This window comes from Neopelma chrysocephalum, unplaced genomic scaffold, assembly GCF_003984885.1.
Source record: "Neopelma chrysocephalum unplaced genomic scaffold, ASM398488v2 Primary Assembly neopelma1_60, whole genome shotgun sequence".
Classification (NCBI taxonomy): Eukaryota; Metazoa; Chordata; class Aves; order Passeriformes; family Pipridae; genus Neopelma; species Neopelma chrysocephalum.
In genome coordinates, this window is record NW_020897715.1 from 6,012,386 (window position 1) to 6,036,191 (window position 23,806).

General features: G+C 43.2%; 1 protein-coding gene across 1 annotated transcript; it reads left to right on the plus strand.

The window, feature by feature from the left end:
• Positions 1–23,806, plus strand: PPME1 (protein phosphatase methylesterase 1). The gene is made up of 14 exons (XM_027680946.1): positions 1–171; positions 7,783–7,876; positions 9,589–9,681; positions 11,616–11,673; positions 12,188–12,239; positions 14,031–14,185; positions 14,700–14,790; positions 15,063–15,128; positions 15,703–15,835; positions 16,280–16,409; positions 16,860–16,904; positions 17,701–17,765; positions 18,882–18,949; positions 19,887–23,806. Exons 1-14 carry the CDS (start codon positions 74–76, stop codon positions 19,903–19,905), a joined length of 1,167 nt encoding a protein of 388 aa, XP_027536747.1. The 5' UTR covers positions 1–73; the 3' UTR covers positions 19,906–23,806.

The following is a 23,806-nucleotide window of genomic DNA, read 5'->3' on the forward strand; positions in this document are numbered from 1 at the left end:
CGGGGCGGAGCGGGCGGGGGCGGCTCGGGGGGTTCCGGTGTATCCCGGTATTCCCGGTGTGTCCCTCGCCGTCATGTCGGCCTTGGAGAAGCAGCTGCACCTGGGCCGCCTCTCACCGCGGCCCCCGTTGCCCGGCGGCGGCGGCCAGTCGGGCTCCAAGATGCGCATGGGGTAGGCGGGGGAAGGGCGAGGGCGGCTGAAGGGGCCGGGGGGGGGTTAGGGGGGGAGGGTTGTAGCAGAGGGGGAGCTCTGGAGGCAGAGGTGGTCTTTTGGGGGGATCTGGAGGGAGGAGGATTCATTTTGGGGGGTGTGAAGGGAAGGGTGTTCGTATTTGGGGGGTGTGCACGGAGGTGGTGCTTATTGGGGGGTCTGGAGCGAGGGGCGCTCGTATTGAGGAGTCTAGCGGGGGCTCGTATGGGGGGGTCTGGAGGGAGGGATGCTTGGTTTTGAGGGGTCTGGAAGGAGGGCGGCTTGTGTTGGGGGGGTCCGAGGGGGGGGGCTCGTATTCGAGGGGTGTGGAGAGAGGAGTGTTTGTGTTTGTGGGGTCTGGAGGCGTGTATTGGGGGTCAGGAGAGAGGGGTGCTCGTTATTTGGGGTGTCTGGAGAGAGGGGTGGTAATTGTTGGGGGGTCTGGAGGGAGGGGGGCTCATACTTGCAGGGCCTGGAGGGACGGATTGGGGGGTCTGGAGGGAGGGGTGCTTGTTTTTGGGGTGTCTGCAGGGAGGGGTGGTCGTATTGGGAGGGGTGCTCATTATTTGGAGGGAGTGGCTCGTTTTGGGGGATGTGGAGGGAGGGGTGGTTGGTATTTGGGCGTCTGGAAGAAGGGGTGCTCATGCTGGGTGTAGAGGGAGAGGTGGTCATTTTGGGGAGGTCTGGAGGCAGAGGGGGTTCATATTGGGGGTCTGGAGGAAGGGATGGCCCTGCTTCCCAGAAGCAGCACCTGGATCAGGCTTCTCCAGCCACAGCAGGCAAAGGTGGCACTGCCTGGAGTATCCTCAGGGCTGAGGGGAGGTGACAAGTCCCAGGATTGCTCTCCAGCCCTTTTTTCCAAATCCGTTTGCCATCAGTTTTGGGAGGGAGTGTCAAGAACCTTTTCCATCTGGTACCTCAGAGCGTGGCTGGGGAAGAGAGGTGTTTTGGAATTCTTGGGAATTGGATTCCTAAGTCAGAGTTGGACTTTGATGATCCTTGTGGTGTGATGATCCTTTTTCCAGCTCAGGGTGTTCCATGATTCTGTGGTTTCTCAGCAGCAGGTATCCTTGTGAAGTAGGTGAGCTCTGCTGAGGGACTTGAATCCCTGCTCCAGGTGATGGAAAATCTGGGACACTCTTAAATCTTTCAAGCAGGAGTTGAGAGCACATTTTGGGAGCTGTGGGAGAAGTTTGACTTAAGGATGTGGATGGCAAGTAGAAAGGATAGAACGGGCAAGAACAACCCTTATTCCCTGAGTCAGGGGGAGAAAATGGGTTGCAAATGGGATACTTCTGAAGGGAATTTCATAATTCCACTTCCAAAGGTTGTGGTGTGAGGAGAAAAACAGGATCTTGCAGCAGGTTGGTTTGAAGGGAAGGGGGTTCCAGGTGCAGAGGGAAGCAAAGGAAGCTGGCAGGGATGGTGCAGATTTAAAACATGGAGGTTTTAACTAATTTAATTAATCAGAAAAACTGAGATTTTATTAAATCTGGAGAAAATGTGTTTTCAGGGATGTGAGAGTATGGAATTTGAGGTCTGGCTTGTGACAGAGACCAGGGGTTGGTGCTCTGGTCCCCTCCACCTCAGGACCTCTGCACGATTCCTGCTCCATTAGGAGGATAAAAATATCCTACAATTCTCCTAGGAAACCTGCTTTGATGCAGGAAATCAGGTAACTAAAAGAAATAATGGGAATTATTGGAAATATGGAAATAAACTGTTGGGGTATTTGTGGATGGGAGAGGATCATTTTCCTCTCCTTTAAAGCAGAGTTTAAAAAGGTTGGTACACATCTCATTATTTTTGGATTTCCATCCATATTTTTGGATATCCATTGATTATATTTGGATGGATGGAATGCACTTGGTGTTGTTAGGACATGAATTAATGCTGCCAAATCTTCATCAAACACTGCTTTATTTTAATATGAATTATTTTAAAGGTAAACTTCACCCAAGTGATTACTGGCATGGCCTTTGGTTAAGCAAAAAAGTTACGTTTTAGGATTAATTTAGGTAATATGCATAGAAATTAGAAAATAAGTGAGCTTGAATGACTTTCTCTCTTTCAGGACTGTTGTCTGCTCTCCTGTGGCTCTTGGTTACCTGAATTAAGAGTTTCCTTATGAAATGTGGGGTTGTGAACAAGCCACTAAACTCCAAATTCCCCAGTTTGTGTCATGGGGAGGCTTGGATTTCACAGTAGTGTGCTGAAGGTTACATGGACATACAAAGTTAGATTCAGTGTTAAATATATTATTTAATTTTGCTGGCTCTGTTCAGAACAGGTTTCACCAAGCAAAGTCTGCCAAGCACAATTTTCCTGGTTTAGATGAAGAAATTAAATTTTTAATTCTTCCTCTTGTTTTATCCTCTTTAACTCATCCATCACAGCTATTTTGTGTATTTTTTAATGTGCTTTATACAGTTTTCTTGCACTGTAAACTTTGTCAACACCTCATCCCTTGTGATAGTTTTTGTTAGAAAAACGGACAAAAGTAAAGACATTTAAGTTACTGACTTAATGAAGTGCTGTCAAATCAACCCCCCCATATATTTGTTGCTTCATTTGCTCATTGCAGGTAAAAAAACAACTTGTAACGGGCATTTCCAGGGATTTTTCAAAGGGTTTTATAGATACTTATGGTTTTTTTTTTCTATTTAGAGATATTTATGCTCATTAGTAGCAATTCAATATATTAATTTATACAATTCTTCCTGTCTTGCTGCACTTTGGAGGGTTTTTAAACACTGTTAGGGAATTATGAAGGAAAGTTTGCTTTCTGTTGTCCTATAAACCTCTTTTTTTCCTTTCAAATACTTCCTGAGAGCACTGATATGAAACCTGCAGTTGTGGTTAAGGATCAAGAATTTCCCTGGAATTCTTCCCCTTGGAAGCAGCAGGGAACAGTCCATAATAATGTTGTGTTGTGTGGCACAGTTGTATTTTTTGTTTTCAAGTAAATCCCTTTATGGTGGACATTCCTATTGCACACCCAACATGGAATGGCCTCATCCAGAGGGGCCTGTGGCTTGTATGGAAAGGAGACAAGAAAAAGTGGGATGGAGTTTAGCTTAGGCTGAGTTTATCCTTACAAGGTTCAGTTCAGTACAAACCAGTACTGCACAATTGGGATAAAACAGCTGCAGAAGGTGCCCAGAATGTGTTTTGTAATTCCAGTTTAATGTGCTGGAGTTTAAGGATCATTCCAGAAAAATTATTCTGTCACACCCATTTCTGATTTGGTTTGCTGGATCCTTTAAAAAGCACTAATTAGTTTTGTCAGTTCAAATATTTGGTCAGCAAAATGTTGCTTCAGCATAGGAAGGTGCAAACCCACAGCTGCTGTTTAATGGGTTTGCTTCTAATTTTGAATTTTGAGTGTGTGTTGTATTAAAAAAAGCAGCTCTAGATAAATTCAAAATCAAAGATACTCATTCTTTTCTTGGGAGAAATGTTTTCTACCCCCTGTGGTCACTTGGGATTTTGCAGAAAACTCCACGTTTATTCTGCCCTTTGAGGGGGTTCGGTGTTAAATCTGAGGTTATTTTATGTTTCAGCATTGCTTGGAGGTATTTTCTTTTAAATCATGTATTTACATCAGAGGTGACAATAGTTTTTAATTCCTGACTCCTCTTCACTTTCTGCTCCAATTCCCTTGCAAACATAGGAATTCTTGTTAATTTTTTTTCCCTCAGATATTCCACGTTTGTCACACAACTATTAACGTTTTCCCTGGAGGTGTTAACTCTTGTTGAAGCTGCTAAATCCATCAGTAGGGCGAGTTCCTGAGGAAGGGCTCAGCTTTGATTTCATGGATTCCTCTTGCAATTCCTGAGCTACTCTCCATGGATCTGTCGTGGTATTACCATCTGCCTGCCTTTTGCATGGATATTTTAGCATTGGATCTCTGCTGTCAGAAATGGAAGGAGACACAAAAATACTCATCCTTGGAAGTGCTCAAGGCCAGGTTGGACAGGGTTTGGACTAGTGGAAGGTAGGGATGACAGGGGGTTGGAATGGGATGGGCTTTAAGGTCCCTCCCAACCTAAATCAGTCTGGGATTCTCTGAAAAGCTGGATCTATTCCCAGGGAGTGGTTAGATGTGGAAAATGGAGAAGCCTCACAGGTTTATTCTGTGGTCCAGGGATTGTGTATCAGTGCTCCCAGGAAATGGGAAACCTTTTTTCCGGGAGAAGGAGCTGCTCCAGGCCAGCCTAAGAGACTTGAGACTGAGACCAAGTTCTCCAGGTTCTCTCAAATCATCTGCTTGGGAAAACAAGCTAAAAATCCCCTTCAATCCAAGCAGCTTCTGAGTTAATTTAATTTACCCATCTCTGTAAAGCTTCTTGCTCTATGCCCTGTTTTCCAGTCTGGATTATTTCTATACTTCTCTGGACTTTCTTCCAGTTATACCCTTAATTTATTGATCCAGCTGCAAGTTTTGGTGATTTTGGTTAGTGCTGTGCTTCATGTTCCCCGTGGCAGCCTCGAGTGCTTAAAAATCTGCATTTAACGGTAGAAACTCTGGAGTTTGGTGTTTGTGGCAGATCCTGAGCCCGTCACCATCTGTGAGGTATTTTGTGTCGTTGCAGCTTGGTCTTGTGGCCTTGGTGTACAACAGCAAAAAGTTCATTTCTTGCTTTTTATTATCATTAATTTTGATGGTAAGTATCCCAAACTTGTGCTACTGAGGAGTCGTATGATTTCATACATCTCCCACATGTTATGGATTCCCTGGCTGTCCATCCTGTAACCCTTCTTCCAGAAAAATTCATTAATTTGTCATACAGCCAAAACTCTTCATGGCATAATCAGGAGCTTCCCCATGTCCTCTTTCCCCTATGGATAAGAGAATTCCCTTAAAATTTCTTCAATCACGATGCAGGTGGTGAGTTACCAGGGAGTTCCTGCTGTTTACCAGGTTTATGGATTACATTGGAAGGGGTGTAGCAATATGATATTTTCTAATCACCTGGAATTCCTCAGGAAAATCAAACCTAAATCCAGCCGTAACATGCTGTGGAAAAGTCTGGCTGCAGTTGAAATGCTGTATTTTAAAATGATAGTGGAATTTATTTCTTACCTATTCAAAAACGGGTAAGGGAATTTGTCTAAGCTATGAAAAGTTCTCTCCATCTCCAGAAAGGACCAGAATGCTATGGAAAGAGCACGTGATCAGAGCTGGGATGGCTTCCAGGGAAAAATTGAGGTTTGAATGTGATATTTTTTTCTTGATCAGAGTATGAGATTAAGCTGAGGCAATAAAAGAGATTAATATTTTCTGGATTTACGTAGGTGACACCTCATTTTATTTAATTGAAATTTGACAAGAAGTCTGGAAACCCACAGGAGGGAATTTGGTCCTGGAATTCAGGGGGCAGCGGGTTTATGTTTCATACTCTAGAAATACGAGGGGAAGTAGGAGTTCTATTTCTTCAAAATCCAAAAGCTGCTTTGCCTGTTATGTTCTATTTCCTTAGGAAGCCGTGAATTCAGGAGAAATTTCCTTCCACAGGCATTTTTCTGCTGGGAAGGTCTTTCACCCCTCACACCCATGCTGGATTTTAATATTCTGTGCTGCCTGGTTTCTTCCCCCAGATGAGTTGAAGTGCAAAAACACAGTTAAAATGGTGCAGTTACTCATCCTGGGCTCGAATGCAGCCTAATTATTCCACTTCCAAAATTAAGCCCTACTCTTTTAGCCTTCCTGAGTAAATACCAGCCCGAGAACCAGATTTTGCATCAACTGAGTCATCAGGAAAATTCTGATTGCGGAGCTTTTTGTTGGAAATGGGGATACAAGGAGAGGGCACAGCTGCACCTCTTGAAAAATAAATTGTTTTTTTCAGCTGGGCACCTTTGAGAGTTGGTTTATGGGATGTCCACAGACCTAATGATAATTTAGGGGGATTGCATTCCGTAGAGTGCTGGATACGCCCTGACATTAGTACTGCAGGAGCAGCTTATTTAAGGGGTAATTTGTTGCAGTGCTTTGTGATGTAACCACCAAAAAACTGCAGCAGAAATTATTGCAAAGAGGAGATGGGAAATAACGACTGTAATTCACAATTTGGAAATGTTTTCTTGGGAAAACCAGGGGGTGTTTGCTCCCTTTGTTCAGTTATTATTCCCTGAGCACATGGAAGAAGACACCAGGTTATATAAAAAGGCCAAAGGTAATTCCTAGATGTGAAGGGGCCACAGGTAGTAGCCTTTTCATCACTCCAAGTCCACCATCCTGGTGTGGAAATACTCCACCAGCATCTGTGTTACACAGTTTTGTTATTGTGATCCTTAATTTAAAATAGTTTTTAAAAATCCTACCTTTTAAAATTTATTTATTTTTTATTTTAATAAATATAGCCTCACTGTGTTTTACCTGCATTGCTGGACTTGAAAGCATCCTTCCTAATGAGGTATTTTTAGGATAGGATATTGTCAGATTCCCAGGACATTACCTGTAGAGCTCTAAGGACATGGAAAACAGCATTTTGAGGAGTGTTTATTGCATTTTATAATGACGTTGTTCCCATGGTCCTTATACTTAACTGAGGCAGGATAGACATGGAAGCACAAAATGAATTAATTTAATTGTTCTCTCTCTTCCCTTCACATTCCTGATGTTGCTCTACCTCCCATTTTAAATACTTTTTACAAATATGTCAGATTTTTAACTGTCACAATAAATTTCACAACACTTGAGCTGTAATTAAAACTTGCTGCTGTGAAATTAAATCTGGTGGATGGATTTTATTTATTCTACTTCCAACAATGTTTTTAATTTATAAATTACATTTAAAAAGTAATTTATAAATTATTTTAATTTATACCACACTCTTCAATTCTAGCCTTTGGAACAGGTTGACTTTCTATTTGAATGTTAATTCTTCCAAAAATTAGAGGAGATTTCTAGGAATGTTATAATCTGTGCCAGGTAGTAGGTGGTAAATTAGTAACCTTCAGTAAATATCTGACACTGCTTTTCAATACTGTGGGTCAAGGTGACTTCTGAGAGCAACATATTCTTTTTTTTAAAATTATGATTCATGGGCTGAGTCATAAATTTGGGATGGCTTCCTGTGTTCCAGGCTCTGGAGTACTCCCAGCCATGTCAGTGTCAGGCTTGCCTCAAGGCCAGAGCAAAATTACAAAGTATTTAATGCAAAGTATTATAAATACAAAGTATTTAATGACTTTTGACTCTGTTTTGAAGCACCTGCAAGCTGGGAGGTTGTACTGGGATGGTATCTCCGTATTCTGTGTTCCCTTTATTTTCCCTTGGCTTAGTGTAGTCTAAATCACCATTTTCCAGTCTTCCTTGGAATTACTTGATGAGGAAAATACTCTTCTCTCTGTGTTTCCACGAGTTCTGCTCAATAGCAGTTACAATTAGGGAAAAAAAGGAAGGATTTCCTCACTGACCATAAAATCCTTAATACTGTTGTGTGGGAATTTCACTTCCAGTCCTGAAGTGTTACATAACACCAGCATGTTCTTTTCAGTGGATGGAGGGAAGCCTGGATGCCAATTTCAGTAGAAAATTTTAAAAATAACTCCTTTCTTAGGGATTTTTTTTTTGTCTTTCAGCCCTGGAAGAAAGAGGGATTTTTCACCAGTGCTTTGGAGCCAGTACTTTGAATCTATGGAGGATGTTGTGGTGGAAAATGACACTGGCAAGGATATATCCTTTTATTTGGCAGATTTAACTTGTCATAATCTCAGTGACTGGGGTGGTATCACATGTTTATTGGGGTTTATTGGGGTTCTCTTCAGCTTTTTCATCTTTTTCATCTTCCATTATGTTCCTTGCAGGGCTCTGTATCAATAACTAGAACTATCCCTTTTAAGCTGTTCCCAGCAAGGCCTTGTTTCTTTAGTAATTCAAAAGGAGTATTCATTAATTCAAAAGGAGTGTTTCCACCAGCTCAATACCATTTTTTGCAGGCAAACACTCAGCAGGTTCCCGTAATTCAAACCCTATCAGGATCAAAGCTGTTTATTGATTTTTATTAACAACTTTAACTGTACAACAGGTCAACCTCAACATCAACACTTAGATGTTGATAAATGCTTCCCAATTTTTGGCTGAGGTGGTGATGCCATCAGAGTCTTCTGGCAGTGCCAGCCAGGTGTTTTTCTGCAGCTGTTTCTTCTCCAAGATTAGGGAAACCAAACTTTCAGGCTATTTCTCTCCAAATACCAATTTAGTAATTACTCCTATAATTCCAGTAGCATAGGATGCTTTGAAATGAGAGAATTCTCTCTCCTTGTTGTTTTGCTCAGCTTGTCATTATGGATTTGTCCAGTTGATCCCATGAATTCTTCATGCCCCAGCCCTGGAAGTGTTCCAGACCAGGTTGGACGGGGCGTGGAGCAACCTGGTCTAGTGGAAGGGGTCCCTGCCCATGCCAGGGGTTGGAACTGGGTGTGCTGTAAGGTCCCTTCCAACCCAAACCATTCTGTGATTCCATGGTGATTCCATGGTGATTCCATGATTCATGATGTGCACCTTGTCTGCGTTTAATGTGCAGTCCCCTGAGGCCCCAGTATGAAATAAAAAACATAATAGGTCTATTTGGATAGGTTATGCACATAAACATCCCAAATTTAAGCAAATCTTAGTTGTTTGGGATTTTTTTCTGCTCCCTTTAGAGGAGCTTCAGCTTCATATGAAAGGTTGTGGGCAGATGTGAACTGTGGAAGCAGCTGAATTAATGGGTGAGTTGGTGCCCTCTGCTCTGCTCCAGTGACCGGGTAGAGATATTTGGGTTGGGAGGAACCTTAAAGCTCATCCCGTTCCACCCCCTACCATGGGCAGGGACACCTCCCACTATCCCAGGTTGCTCCAAGCTCCATCCAACCTGGCCTGGAACACTTCCAGGGATGGGGCAGCCACAGCTTCTCTGAGCAACCTGTGCCAGGGCCTCCCCACCCTCACAGGGAAGAATTTCTTCCCAATATCCCATCTAGCAGTGCCCTCTGGCAGTGGGAAGCCATTCCCCCTTGTTCTGTCCCATCAGGTCCTTGTCCAAAGTCCCTCTCCAGCTGCCTTGGAGCCTCTTTAGGCACTAGAAGGGATTCTAAGGTCTCCCTGGAGCCTTCTCTTCTCCAGGCTGAACACCCCCAGCTCTCCCAGCCTGTCTCCAGAGCAAAGGGGTTCCAGTCCCTGTGGCTTAGTGGCTTTCTAGTTTTCTCTCAGTTGTTCAATTCACTGTTGTGCACAGGGGGGAAAGGGTGGGGGCAGGAGATGTGGGAATTACGGGGAGGAGAAAAACTGGGCAGCCGGAAAACAACTCTTGAAGCTTAAATTCAGTTATGTTTTGTCTGGGTAATGCAGGCTCCAAATCCAAGTGACTTTGAGTAACTCTCTGGAATGCCCTTAACTGTTCATACACTTTTCGAATTTACAAAAGTGGGTTAGAGGGGCCTGTCCTGCTGCTGTTACACGGTGGAGGCCACTCTGCCCTGTCCTGGGCTGTGTTTACTGTAAGTAAAGCTGCTGCTTGACAGAAATAAATGTGTGTGGAAATGTAGCTGTGTGAGTGTGGATTCAGCTCTGGGAAACACAGAAAAACAATATTATTAAAGATAATAACAATATTATCTTTGCGTGGTTGAGGTCCTGCTGAGAAACCTCATTTGCTGCTCAAGCCACTCTCTGAAACACTGACTGAAACTTTCTGAAACAAAAACTGAGGTGGCACCAACCAGGAGTGGCTGTGGGGACTGACCAAGCCAGAATTCTTCCATCCCACCCATTCCCTTTGAAAAATTAAGTTAAGGAAGAAAACCGAAGACTTCAAATAAAGTAAAATCACTTGCAGCGTGGGATGTTTATTTAGGACCTTTTTAATCCAGCAACTCTTTGAGTTCTCTGGTGTCCTTAACAGATAATAGGATGACTTTCATAGAATTGTGACACCTCCATGTTTTCCCTGTGCCTTTGTTCCCATTTAATACTTTTTAGCACTTTAATGGTGACTTCCTCATTTCAATCTTTGCTAAAAGGCTACCAAGAATGACCATTTTACAGGAGTCACTAGCAACTGCTCTTAAATTCCCAACAGGATTGTTGAGTAATCCTGATGAAACCATCTTATAATATGATGGGACACACTAGAAAAATGGTTTTCCAACTGGACTGTAATTTTGGTGTCTGTAATATTTGTTAGTTTTAGCACCTGCTACAAAATTATGTCCTTTGTGCATTTTGGAATGAATTTGTCCCAAGCAATCAAGTGTTAAATGTTTGGAATGAACCAGAGCTTATAAAAACAAACCCAAACCCCTCCTTCAAAATAAAAACAACACAATTTGAGAAGCATTGAGGGTAACCATCTATAAATAAAATAACCTGCAGGAGCAGTGTGTTCCTCAGTTCTCTTGCTTATTGAGCAGGGAACTTCTTGGGTGACGAGTCTGGACTTCTCATGGCCAAAATACTCCAGTTTGGATAAAACTCAGGGCACTGGAAATCCTTCCACTTTCTTACATCACACCAATGATCCTCTTTCCTTACTGCCTACTAACAATAGTCTGATTTTTAACAGCAGACCTCTGTTAAATTATTGCTATGGTGCATAAGCACCTCGCAGATGTCTGTTTTGCAGTGTCTTTAGGGGCTGGAAAATATTAACTTCTGGATTCAGTGGGGTTTGGAAGAGCAACTGCTACAGTCATTTAGGAGTTGAATAACTGAAAAATCAAAATAAGAGGGCTGAGTAGCTTTTGGCATTTAGGTAGGTGGTTCTATTAAGAATTCCTCAGCAAATTTCCCTGTTCCTACAGGGCTGTTATTGAAATAATCAATGATTGCTTAACACAGAGGTCTTCCTGTCAGCAAAGAATGCCACTTAATCTCTGTGATACCTGAAATAACTTAGTTACATTGATCTGCCAGGGACAGATAGAGCCATAATTGTGTTGCAGCCCTACTTTACCTTAAAAAAAATTCTTCACTTGTTCCCCCCAACCTCTTTGGACTAATCAATTTTTATACATTTCAGCCTGTAAAACTCTATTGTTTGAGAGCAAATTGACTGTGTGCTGCAAAGCAGCTGCTTCATCGTCATGTCAGCCGTGTAGCTGGGAGTTCATTCTGTACCATCTGGGGCTTGGAGAGGGAGGGAATTCCTTTGGTGCCCATAATCCCACTGCTGTTTCAGTTTTCACAGGTGCTGCAGAGCTTGAATTCATGATTTGATGAATGTTTGTAGTGTTTGATGCACAGGGAAATAAATGTCCTCGTTAGCAGTGGCAAGGATGGAGCTTTTGGTTTATTAAGGATAGTTTTATGGAATATTCTTGCTTGCTGTCTGTAACACCTTGTCCAATCCAGGTTTAGCCACTTTGTTGGCAATGAAGGGTTTTTAGGGAATGCTTGATGTTGCTAATCCCACTCTCTCTGTCCCTCCTTGCAGTCTGCAATCATTAACAGGATCCAGTGTAGGATCGTGGCTTTGGATCTCCGAGGCCATGGTAAGTCAAATAAATAAACCTGGGATCACATCAGCATGTTATACTCTCTGTTTTTTTTAAAGATGTATTGAATTCCTCGCAAAAATTACTAAGAAAGCATCTTAAGGCATCCCAATTTTTATTCAAAAGCAGGGATGGAAAAGTGGCTTCTGCCAGGAGCTTAGACTCCCTGAACTTCTGTGCAAGGCACTGGTGGGTTTGTTCCTTCCACCAACCCCCTCCTTTGTATTTCTATGACCTTTAGGTAATCTTTACTATGAGAAATAAGGGCTGTTATTTAATTTTAAGATACACTGCAAATACAGCACAGTTATGGGCAGTATTTCCAACCCATAGTACAATAACTGTTCCTATTAATTCTGTGTTTCTTAGTTATTCATGTACACTACTGTAGGCTCACTGTTAGTATCTGTGCCAAAAAGCTTTGTACAGTCCCTGCTCTAAGTCCTGAGAGGGCCTGAAGGTTTTCAACTGAAGTAAATTTAACTTGAGGTTGTTTGTTTTTTATTTCTAGGAGAAACAAAAGTTAGGAATCCTGAAGATCTGTCTGCAGAGACTATGTCCAAGTAAGGAAGTTTACACTCATTTCTCTTTTCACAAGCCTCTTATTTTCTTTCATTGAACAATAAACTTCTTGAGGACATAAAACATTCATTCAAAGAGCTGGGAGATTTCACTTCATGTGATTCTGGTAGTTATCCCTTCTTTTCCTTCCTTTTAAGGACAGTTTGAAATTGTTTGAAATTTTATCTTTGTCAGCTGAGTCAGATTCCAAACTGGAGTCATTCTCTGGGTTCCCTCAGTTTGTAAACTCAGTGGCTCCACATCAGTGAGCATTTTAAACCTACAACACTTGCTAGAGAGTTTGTAATAGCAGGGGAATGCTTTCCTTGGAGATCTCTGGGAGGATTTTAGCCTGAAATCACCAGTTTGGCTCTCCCTCAGCTCCTGGAGCCAGCGTTCAGAGTGGGGCCACCTTGGACTGGTGGCACCCCCAAAGTCTGGGCCACAGACTGAGATTTTTCAAGCATAGAGAGGGTTGCTTTTTTCAGCTACCACGACCTGCTTTGGTATGCAAATCCCCCTCTTGACAAAGCTGTAAGAAAAGCAAATACCCACTGTAAAGCACATTATGCTCTGCCCATGTTTAGTACAAAGAGACTCTTTGCTACGACTACAGTTAAATCAGTTAAATCACGAAGGATTTTGTAACCTTCCCATGGACAAATCCACTTGGTTTGTTGTGGGGAGGCCATGTGTGAAATGGATTCTGACTTCCATTGTGTACCTTATTCCTGCTGCTTATGCCTTGTCAGGCCCTGGTGTGTTACTGTCCTGAGGACATGCCTGATGAAATAATTAGAATGTTTTAGAACTGGAGCAGCACCACTGTGTGGGGAAAACAAGTCCCTTTTGTTTTCAAACCTTTCCCTTCTCTTAGCAATGAGCTTGAAAGTTAATCCTAAATATCTTTTAAATAGGAGCCTTAAATTAGTGCTGGCTTTATGCTTACTCTTTTAAATCAAATCCTCAAGCAATTTTCTCTAGCAGAGCAAACAAGCTAGTCAACCTATTTTTTTCCTTCTTTTCTGTTTTCAGTACTGCTCAGTGCTCGGGTTCCTCAGAATGGTTGTGGTCAGGAAAAAACTGGGATGTCTTTTAACTACAGTGCTCTTCAGTAAATTTCAACCCTTAGCTCTGCTGCTGCTCTGGGGGTTGAGGATCACATCATCCAGCTTTCCCATCCTGGGAAAATGTCAAGAAGTCGCAGCTTCAATTTAAGAAGGTTCCTCATGGAAAAGATGGGGAAATTGCCCCTTGCCTTGTGATATCTGTGCTCGTAGAAAGTCAGTCTTTTTGCTCATGCCCAATGTTGTTCACCTGTGCCTTGGTTAGTTGGGCTCAGTTATTTTCTCCCTTTAATTCCAAACAGTTCTTCTTTCAGAGCAATGAATTTCTTGCTCTGTACTTCCATGCAAGAGGATTTGACAGCTTTTTCTCACCTTTTATTTAACATTCTCACCAGCAAATGTCAACCTAAAATGATTTCCTTGGAGAATCACAGAACACCTTCCAGTAGAGTGGGTTGCTCAAATATCTTTTAAGTGGGTATCTTTTAAATGGGTTCCTTCTAAATGAGAACTTTCTTTTAATAAAGACAGAAATGACATGGATGTTCAGGAAAGCGTTGGCTTCAAGGATTTCCTTCACTGACACCGAGATGAGGCAGTGACAGGAGAATAAACTTGTTCCCTGTGGGTTAAAAGACAATTTGAAGCCAGAAATCTCTCTTGGATCGTACTTTCTCCTCATGTAGAGGTGGAGATGCCAACCATGGTTTGCTCTCCTTCTGGCAGAGACGTTGGCAATGTGGTGGAAGCTCTGTATGGGGACCTTCCCCCCCCCATCATGCTGATCGGGCACAGCATGGGGGGGGCCATTGCGGTGCACACGGCGGTCGCAAACCTGGTGCCGAGTCTGCTGGGGCTGTGCATGATCGATGTCGTGGAAGGTGAGTGTGGGTTCCTTCAGATGGCCTTCCACCCCTTTGGGTGGGCTTCCCCCTTCCACTTTAGCCCTAAATCCCCTGGATACCAAAAGTTTTGCCTGGTTTTTAAACCAATTCCATCCTCCTAAAATATCCTGCCCACACAAAAATCTTTCCTGTGTAACCCTCCCTTCTCCTCCCTTCTTCTCCCTTCTCTTCCCTTCTCCTTTCCCCTTGTTTGCTTTTTTCCTGCTAATTGCTTTGAAATACTTTCTTTTTAGTGGGGAAAAGGGTGGCTTTTCCTATAATGCCTGGTGCTAATTAATGTTTCCTTCTTATTTTACAATCTGAATGTCCTACCTTTTCAAATACTAATTTCCCACTAATGACCATTGGCTTAGGAATACTGTACTTTCCTTTACAATATTAAATCCCTGGGGAGCTCCAGCTCTCTGTGAAGGTGTTGCAGACAGTTCTTTATAAAGGGATATGGCAATGATTTCATCAGATGCCACAAAGCTGAAATACTTGCTTTTAGGAACAGCCATGGATGCATTGAACAGCATGCAGAACTTCCTGAGAAGTCGCCCCAAAACATTCAAGTCACTTGAAAATGCCATTGAGTGGAGGTAAGGGATGGATTAGTCTCTAAAATCACTTGTCTTCCCTGTGTTTCCCCACCAGCACTTTTCCCACATGAATTTTAAATTCACAGTTACAGTGACAAACGGGGAGTTTGAAGTTGACTTTTAGCACAAGCCACTCCAAATTCCTTCTGACAACAGGGTTTGGGAATGGTTTGGGGAAATCTTGAACTGTGCAGGGATTTTGCACCTGTTTCTGGGCCTGCTGGTTCCTGAATCTCTTCAGTAAATATTTCTCTCTTATTATTTTTTTCTAGTGTAAAAAGTGGACAAATAAGAAATCTTGAATCTGCCAGAGTTTCTATGGTCGGTCAAGTCAAACAGTAGGTTGCTTTTGGTTTATTTTATTTATTTTTTTTAGAGCTCTTAAAGTCATCTAGTCTGTTTTACAATATTTGCTACATGAGTGCACTTGAAGGGGAAAATTTCTTTGAGCAAAACTCACAAAGATTTAAAAGAAATCCACTGTGTTTTAAAAAGTTTAACTGTTGTGTGTTCCTTGGTTTTCCTGCCTTTCTGCACACCTTAAGAAATAAGTGTTATCTGAGGAGTGATCTGAGGTGGGCTTGGGGATGAATTAGAGTAGCCTGCTCCTGACACTTGAATCCTTGACATACATGAAGCCTTTACAAATGTCTCACCCTCCATTAAGAAAAGCTTAAGTTGATTTTTTGACCACTTGTGCCTCATCTAAGGAGCAGTTGGCATTTCTGTTTGCACATGTGCTGCACATTCACGCAATCCCAGTCTTTCATCCACAGCTTCTTTTAAACTTGAGGGGTTTTTTTTCGGTACCTGAGAAATTCCTGAACACTTTAAATTGAATTCTGGGTGATTTTTTGGTTTGGATTTTTTTTTCTTTTGGCGAGGAATCAGTTTCTGGGTTTATTTTCACAGGTGTGAAGGGGCTGCCAGTCCTGAATGTCCTAAAGCCATAGTGGAGGGAATTATTGAAGAGGAGGAGGAGGAGGAAGAGGATGAGGAAGGGGGAGGCTCTGTCAACAAAAGGAAGAAAGAAGATGACACAGAGGTAGGGAGTTTCTTGGTGTATTTTCACTTTCCCCTGCAACAGTAGTCACCAGTAATTATACAAATCATTCTGATTTGAAAAGGAGCAACTCCAGGGATGGAAAACTCCAAGTCTGAACGTTCAAACAATTTGTGAGCTGTTTATGTTAGGAAAAAAAATAGCAAATTGGTTACCCTGAGTCCCTCAGCCTTGTCTTGAAGGCTCTTCTGCTTTTGGTGTAGCTCTTGCTGACTTTTTTGTTACCTACTCGTGTAGTTGGACTCTGATTTGGAAAGATATTTGAAGGAGGGAGGGCCATCCTCTGGACATGTGTGATCCACCAGAGGGAGCCAGTATTTTTTATGTGTGTTTATATATACCTGCACTTCCAAGTGGCTCCCTGAGTTCATTTTCTTCCTGCTGTTTTCCTGATCAGTGATGCAGAGCTCTCTCTCCTCCCTGCAGACAAAGAAGGAACATTTATACACGTGGCGGATTGAACTGGCTAAAACAGAAAAGTACTGGGATGGCTGGTTCAGGGGTTTATCCAACCTCTTCCTGAGCTGTCCCACTCCAAAGCTTTTGCTTTTAGCTGGTACGTGTCTCTCCCAGTCCTGTTTAGGTGTTCGGTGATGTCTCACTTGTATTTTAGAGAATAGGGTCAACATTTGGCTGCTGTGTTTCTCTGGGAATAGCAAACCTGCCTCTTCCATGTTGGCATTTCCATGTCTTTTGAAATATTGTGGTGTGATTTGAACTTCTCAACTGAAAATCAAATACAGCTATAGGCCCTTTTTGTACCTTAGTAGGAAGTAAAATGTGTAACCAAGATAAATCTCCTTTGAAGTTGTAGAAAGGGATGTGCTCTTGCATTTTTTGGCTGTGTTTCTTTCCTGTCACTTCATGGTATCGAGGTGCAGCAGTGAAATGTCCTCATGGTGGGTGGCAGATGTGTTTATTTTGTGTTTTTCAAGCTAATGTCCTTTCAAAATGCAGTCGTGTTCTCTCTGGCTTTTCTCCAATACATCTGTTTATTTGATTGTAGGTGTTGACAGGCTGGATAAAGATCTGACCATTGGGCAGATGCAAGGTAAATATTTATTTACTCCAGCCTTACTGTAATGCTGTTTTTGGAGGACAACTTGTTGCTATGGGTACAGTCTATATGCAAACAAATGTGCATTAAAGAATTAGCCCATCCCAAAGTGTTCTCTAACTCTTGCACTTGAGGAAAGGTGGGGAAGTTGAGGAGGAAGAGGCTGAATTAAAAGTTGTGAAGGACTGTTGCTATGGGGTTTGTTCAGTCCAGTGTTCAATGTTCCAGCAGTGGAGCTCCCACATTTCTCTTGGATCACACTGTCTGTGAGGGCTTCTTTCTAGTCTATTTTTTCTCCCTTTCTAGCTACATTCCTGATGTTCCTATGTAGAACACCTGGAACCATCTAAAATTGTCCCATCTCCTGGTGTTTCTGGCAGACATCAGACCAAGATTAAGCATCTTCATTAGTGTTTTGTGATTTAGGCTGGTTTTTTAACCCATCCCAGCTTTCCAGAGCAACCAGTACTGAAAAATAAACGTTATTTTAAGCGTTAAAGGATAAACGTTACCGTAAGGTAGAATTATAACAGTTCCAACTCTGAAAGGAGTTGCATTGAGAGACTCTGAGAAGTTTAGCTTCATTTTAACTCCTGGGAACCTGCTCTAGTTACACCTGGGGAATGTGAATTATGCAGCTGATCCATGTTTTCTTTGGAGACCATCTCCTGTTTCTGTTGTGCAGTTTGCCCAGACTTCCATACCATCCCTGGTCCCTCTTTGCCAGATGCCTTTAGTGAGATTTCTTGGTAAAGAATGTGAGATCCATGTGCTGACTCTTGATCCACAGGGAAGTTCCAGATGCAGGTCCTCCCACAGTGTGGCCACGCAGTCCATGAAGATGCTCCAGACAAGGTGAGCCCCACCATGGGATTGAAGCTACATTGTCATCCCAGCTTAAATGCAAATGGGATCTGTTTTTTACCATGGAGCAGAGATTATATTTCAGGGGTATTTTTTTTGGCACCGCAAGTGGCTTTTCACAAGCAGCTTAGATTTTGAAGCTGGCTGGAAAGCCTGGGCTAAGATGTTACATGCTGGGTTGGGGATGTACATAATCATTCCCAGTGTGGATTTCTCATCCCTGCCTTTCCTCATGCGGTTCCCCACTATCCCTTGCACCAAGCTGCAGCTTTAGGGGTTGGTCTGGGTTTTGTTGAATTGAGTGGCTCACATTTTCCAAATGGAAACCAAATGTTCCTGAAACAGCTTTCAGACTGACAGAGCAGTGCTGCTTCTGGGCACTGCTGGAATTAGTGTCCAGATAGAAGCAGGAATGTGGTTGGGAACACGACTGTTTTAAAGCTCTGACGGCTGTGAGTGTAAAACTCAGCCTTTCTGTGCTTCATTTTACAGTCTGAAATAAGTATTTTTATCTAAACATACTAATGGGATACTGAGAAGAAATGCTTCCCTGTGAGGGTGGGGAGGCCCTGGCACAGGTTGCCCAGAGAAGCTGTGGCTGCTCCATCCCTGAAAGTGTTCAAGGCCAGGTTGGATGGGGCTTGGAGCAATGTGGTCTGGTGGAAAGTGTCCCTGCCTATGGAACTGGATGAGCTTTAAGGTCCTTTCCAACCCAAACCATTCCAGTATTGCTACTGTCAGGCTATCGTCTTGCTTTGCTCTTTATAGGAATAACTTGCATAGTGATTTTACCAGACCTTATTTTAAGAATTACTGAAAAGGGTGGAGAAGTTTGGTCAGTTCTTGATTGCGAGATCAGTGTCAAATTGGAAGCATTTTACATACGTATATATATGTATATATGCATATATATGTATATATATATATATAAGCATATATATATAAGCATACAGAGCTCTTGTTTTAAAGAAGCAAGCTTGACTCAGCAAGAGAACCCCAAGGACATGAACTGTTGTTGGGAATGCTGCAGGTTTGGAAAATTGCCTGAATTTCTTGTTCTCTTTGTGCCCCTTTAAATCCTGCCGGATTTTTTTCCCCTTTCCTCAGGTTGCTGAAGCTGTTGCAACATTTCTGATCCGTCACAGGTTTACAGAGCCCATTGGAGGATTCCAGTGGTAAGGATTCATGAAAGCTGGAGCTGTGCTGCCTTTGAGCAGAACTTTTGCTCCTGCTGCCAGTTTGGCTCTCAAGGTGGGAGGTTGGAATTTTGGCATAATGCTAAAAACCGCAGGTAAACAAACAGCTCTGAGTCACAGCCATTAATGCATTTGATATTTATGTGTTCCCTCTGAATTTCTCATGTGCTAATTTCTTATGTCCCTCCCCCTTGGAGAGGAGGAACAGAGCTGATTCCTTCCTTTATAACCTTCCAGGGAAGCAAAATGACAAATTTTATGGCATTTAGCTTAAATAATATTTTATTTAAGTAATCAAGGCCTTGCAAACAACTTCTGTCACACTTCTTTGGCTAAGAAATACTGATGAAATGAGACAGATAAAGCTGTGTGCTTCACTTTCCAGACTTTCTATACTTATCCCATGTGTTTTCCTATCAAAATGAACTATGGAAGCCAGGCCTCTGTGATCAGCAGTGAGAGGAGGGTGTGACTGATAAGGTTGAGTGGAAAAACTCCCAAAGTCTTAGTTAAACCTCACAGAAAGTGTTTTAGGATCATATTTCATGTGAGTGGTACAATCAGCCTGTTTCTTAAGCAATCCTGAAAAGTCTTCCTGCTTTTAGCTAAGAATTCCTCAACAAAAGCTGGAAGCCCCAAAATGTGTAACACTGGACTGGCAATGCTAAAGAGTTGTTGCTGCATGACCTCTTCCTTTTTTTCCCCCTTTATCCTATGCCCTTTGGGATGAAACAGTAGAAATGCAGGACTGGGAGCTGCATATTTGAAGTCCAATGAAAGAATATAGTGTAGGTTGATGGGAGAGAGGGAGAAGACCAAAGGACTTTGCAGCTAAATTTAGGGTATTGCAGAATCTGCAGAGAATACTTGTATTTTAATATGGGATCTTTCTTCCACTCTCTTTTTTTCCTCCTAGTGTGTTTCCTGCTTGTTAATATCCTGGTGTTCTCCAGCACTGATTCCTGTTGTAAATAAACTGCACCAGAGGCCACTGTGATGTATCCATATGCTCTCATCTCCCAGTCCAGCAGCAGCGGGAAGTTGGTGTGAGATTCATCCCTAGAACTAGTTCTCCAGTCTAAATTCTTAGGGACTTCCTTGCTGGGAAGCAGCTTCTACTGAAGACCATGAAAAGCTCTTCATACCCTTGGGAGTGGGATCCTCCTCTCTGCTGCCACAAGGAAAGACCTCCTGGAATCCCAAGTAGTCAATCAGACCAATCTCCGTCAATTCTCAGGCTTTCTTGGACCCAACTGCAGAAGGGCCATGGACAGTCCAGATCCACCAAAGGCATTGCAGCACAGCCAAAGGCTTCGGGATTTTTCTGTGGAGTCATCTTGGAAGTGCCCCTTAGATTTGGGTTTTATATATACACATTTTCTTTCCCCTAAAGCAGATGAGGAATTGGCTTTGTTGAGAGCTCAGGTTTCATCTCACCAACACCAGCTTTAGGGGTTAAGGTGTGGGAAGAGCCTAGAGGACACTTTCCTGGGAAAAGTTGGATGAGATTGTAACTCAAAAAGGTGAGGGGGAGCCGTGAGCTCCGTTTCAGTCCCGCAGTTTTCTTAGTACTTGTTTTAAGTCCTTTCTGGGAAGAATAGCCTGGATAACTCCATCTACTGCAGACACATCCCAAGAAGGGGACTCTGGGCCTGCGCTAATGGGGAAAACCCAAGAGCAGCAGGAACAACATGGCCAACAGGCTGTTTCCTGCCCCTGGCACGTGTTTGTGCTTCCCTTCTTGCTGCCACACACAGCTAAGCATTGCTCAGCATCGTTGGAATGGCTGTAGGTGAAACCCTGGAAGAGCTTGGAGTCAGTCCTGCTGATGTGGATGCAGAGGTGAGGCAGCTGCTCCCCCCAGAACTGGAGGACGGACCTTCTTTCCATTGTCACTTCCTGGATCATTTTGCTGCCTGCCCTCCAGAATTCCATATACACAGAGAGCTTTTCTTCAGGGATAAATTATCCCTAGACAGAATCACACGTGAGTGTAAGAGCAGACATGTTTTGGAGCAGTTTTCCTCAATATTTTCCCAGTGGATATCTGAAATCCCTTTTTTCCTGCCTGATGTCCATAACCCTTTGCTGCTGTAGGATGATTTTTGTAGTTTGGGAGCCATCATTTGCATCCATGTGTATATCCCATGACAAGAGCCATCAGGAATTCTTGGCGTTTGAGAGAGGTGCAGGTGGGGCAAAGGCTTTAACTTTGAGCCTGGTGGAAATCCACTCATCTCTGATTCACTGGGCACAGCAGTCCTGGCCTTGCTTCTGACACATCATCGTGGGAAGTGCCTGGATTAGGGACAGGAAAAGCTAATTCCAGAGAGCTCTCCTCCCTCCTGGCACTTTGGCCATCAGGTGATTAAAGGGAATTGCTGGTTCCCAGCATTTTCCTCTCTAAGTCACCCTGTGAATTACTGCATTAATTTCCTGTGGCCTTGATGTCCACCCTGTTCCTTATGGATTCAATGGATCTTCAATAATTGAGATGCAAAATAATACCTTCCCGAGACATATCCTGAAAATTGGTAAAATTCTCCTTTCCAGGCGACTCCTTTGTTGAAATTTTTAGGGATTAAATAATACAGTGTCTGTATCCAGAGTCTCACTTCCTGGGATAATTAAGCCTGTGGTCATAATCCTGAATGATCCTGGTGAATTCACATTCCTCCTTTGTAAGTAACTTGGAGAATCCAAGGGATCCCTCGCGTTATCTGTTTCATTTATGAGATCTGAAAAATAAATCCCAACCACACAGAACGCTCCGTGGAAAGCAGATCAGTTCTGTATTCTCTACAGGCACCACTGGAAAAGGTATGACTTTTGGAATCCTGTTGATGAGGGCTATGTAGCCCATGGGGCCTGTTTGGCCTGTAGGGCCTATGCAGCCTTTGAAGCCTATGGGGCATATGGGGTCTGTGGGGCCTGTGTAACCTATGGGGCCTGTGTGGTCCATAGGGCCTGTGAGGCCTTTGAAGTCTATGGGACATATGTAGTCTAGAGGGCGTATATGGCCCTATGGGGCATGTGAGGCCTTTGGGGCCTCTAGGGTCTGTGGGGCCTTTGTGGCCTCTGGGCCCGTAGGATTCTTTTTGTTATTTAACATTTGAGAGGTGAGTGAAAAGAAAATAAATGTTTCAGCAGCCTATTTAATGGTGCGTCCCTCTGTGCTGAGCTCCCAGCCCTGCCTTGCCTGGAATAAGTGGGAATAGTTCAGGGACTGGTGCTGGATTTAAAAAAAAAGAAAAAAGGAATTCCAGGGACAGCAGCAGTGTGGGAGTGGGTGGAGGGGAAATTCCTTTTGGTTCAGTCAAGCCATGTACATTTTTGAGACCGTACTTTTGTCTGAGAAGTATTAATGCTCCTGCTGCAGTTTCCAGGGAACTACAGGCTGGGATAAATAGGATTTGGATGAGGGATAGCACAGGCTGTGAGAAAAGGGACTGCAGAGAGAAGGTGTATTCTGTTCAGCTCATGAAAAACAGGGGCACAGAGTGAATTGCCCCCTAACTCCCAGCTTTTCACTGTGTTTTTCCTGCAGCCTTTGGGTTATTTAGAAATCACACTTGCTTTTGTCCAGTTATTGGATTGAAGATCAGTAGAAACTTTCCCAGTCGAAGATCCCAAGGCTTGGCAGGAGCATGAGATGCAGTTTGGGAGGCTGGTTTGTTACAGGCTTTGCTTTAATTTAATAAATTAAATAAATAAATGAAAAAATGAGGCCTAGGATGGGTTTTGCCAGATTATACACACCAGAAAAAGCCATCAGTGACTGAATGGAGCACTGGGATTGTTGGAAAAAGATTATTTCCTCTATTGCTATAGCACGCAGTCTTGCTTTGAATTAACCAACCCTTGAACATGGAATGAAAATTCAGGCCTGGGGTTTTCCAGATGGAATTCTCCCCTCGGGCTGTGACGGCATTTGCAAAGATAATACCTTTATAGATAAAGTTGTTATTTTTCTTTTTTTTGGCCACAGAAAGGCCTGAAAAACCTGAGGAAGCCCATTCCAACCGGAGCCGTGCATTGAAAAATTCCCCCCAGGAGGGTGGATTAGATATTAGGAAAAAGTTAATTTGCAATTGAGGCTCTGGCCCTGGTTTTCCAGAGAGGTTGTGGATTCCCCATCCCTGGAAGCGTTCAAGGCCAGGTTGGGTGATGCTTGGAGCAATGTGGTCTAGTGGGAGAGAGTTGGAATTGGATGAGCTTTATGGTTGCTCCCAACCCAAATTACTCTGGTTCTGTAACTTTGGCACTGACATTTATCCTCCCTTCCACTATTCCCTTTTCTCTTCGGAGCAGAAAGGCCTGGGAAAAGAGCCTGGCAACCAGTGATTCATTGGTTTGAACTGGTGCTCCATGCTCTTGGAAATCTAGACATGAATCTTCAGCTGAGGTAAAAAAATTGAGTTTATGGGTTGTCTCTTCCAAGAAATCCTGGCCCTGGTGCATCTACTACCCATCTCACAGCCTGGAAGTGCCCTTTGTGTTGCCCAATCTTACATCCCTTGGTTGTGTCATCTATAGTGACCCATCTGATGACACCGTGTCCGTAAGGCATCCCAAAACAGCGGGATAGGGATAGGTATTTGATCCAAGCTTTGCTGTTGGATGCTTGGTCGGTTGTGGCCGAGCATTCCCAGTCTGGCAGGGTGACTTTTTACCACGTGCTGCTATTTCCAGATGGAAAATGTGTGTGTATGTGCGCGTGTGTGTGCGTGTGTGAGTTCTCCAGAGACCACACGCCATGTCCCGTGTCAGCCACATCCTGTTCCTGTCTTGTTCCGTGTCCGTTTCCCTCGCCTACAAATAAAGCATTTGTGAAAA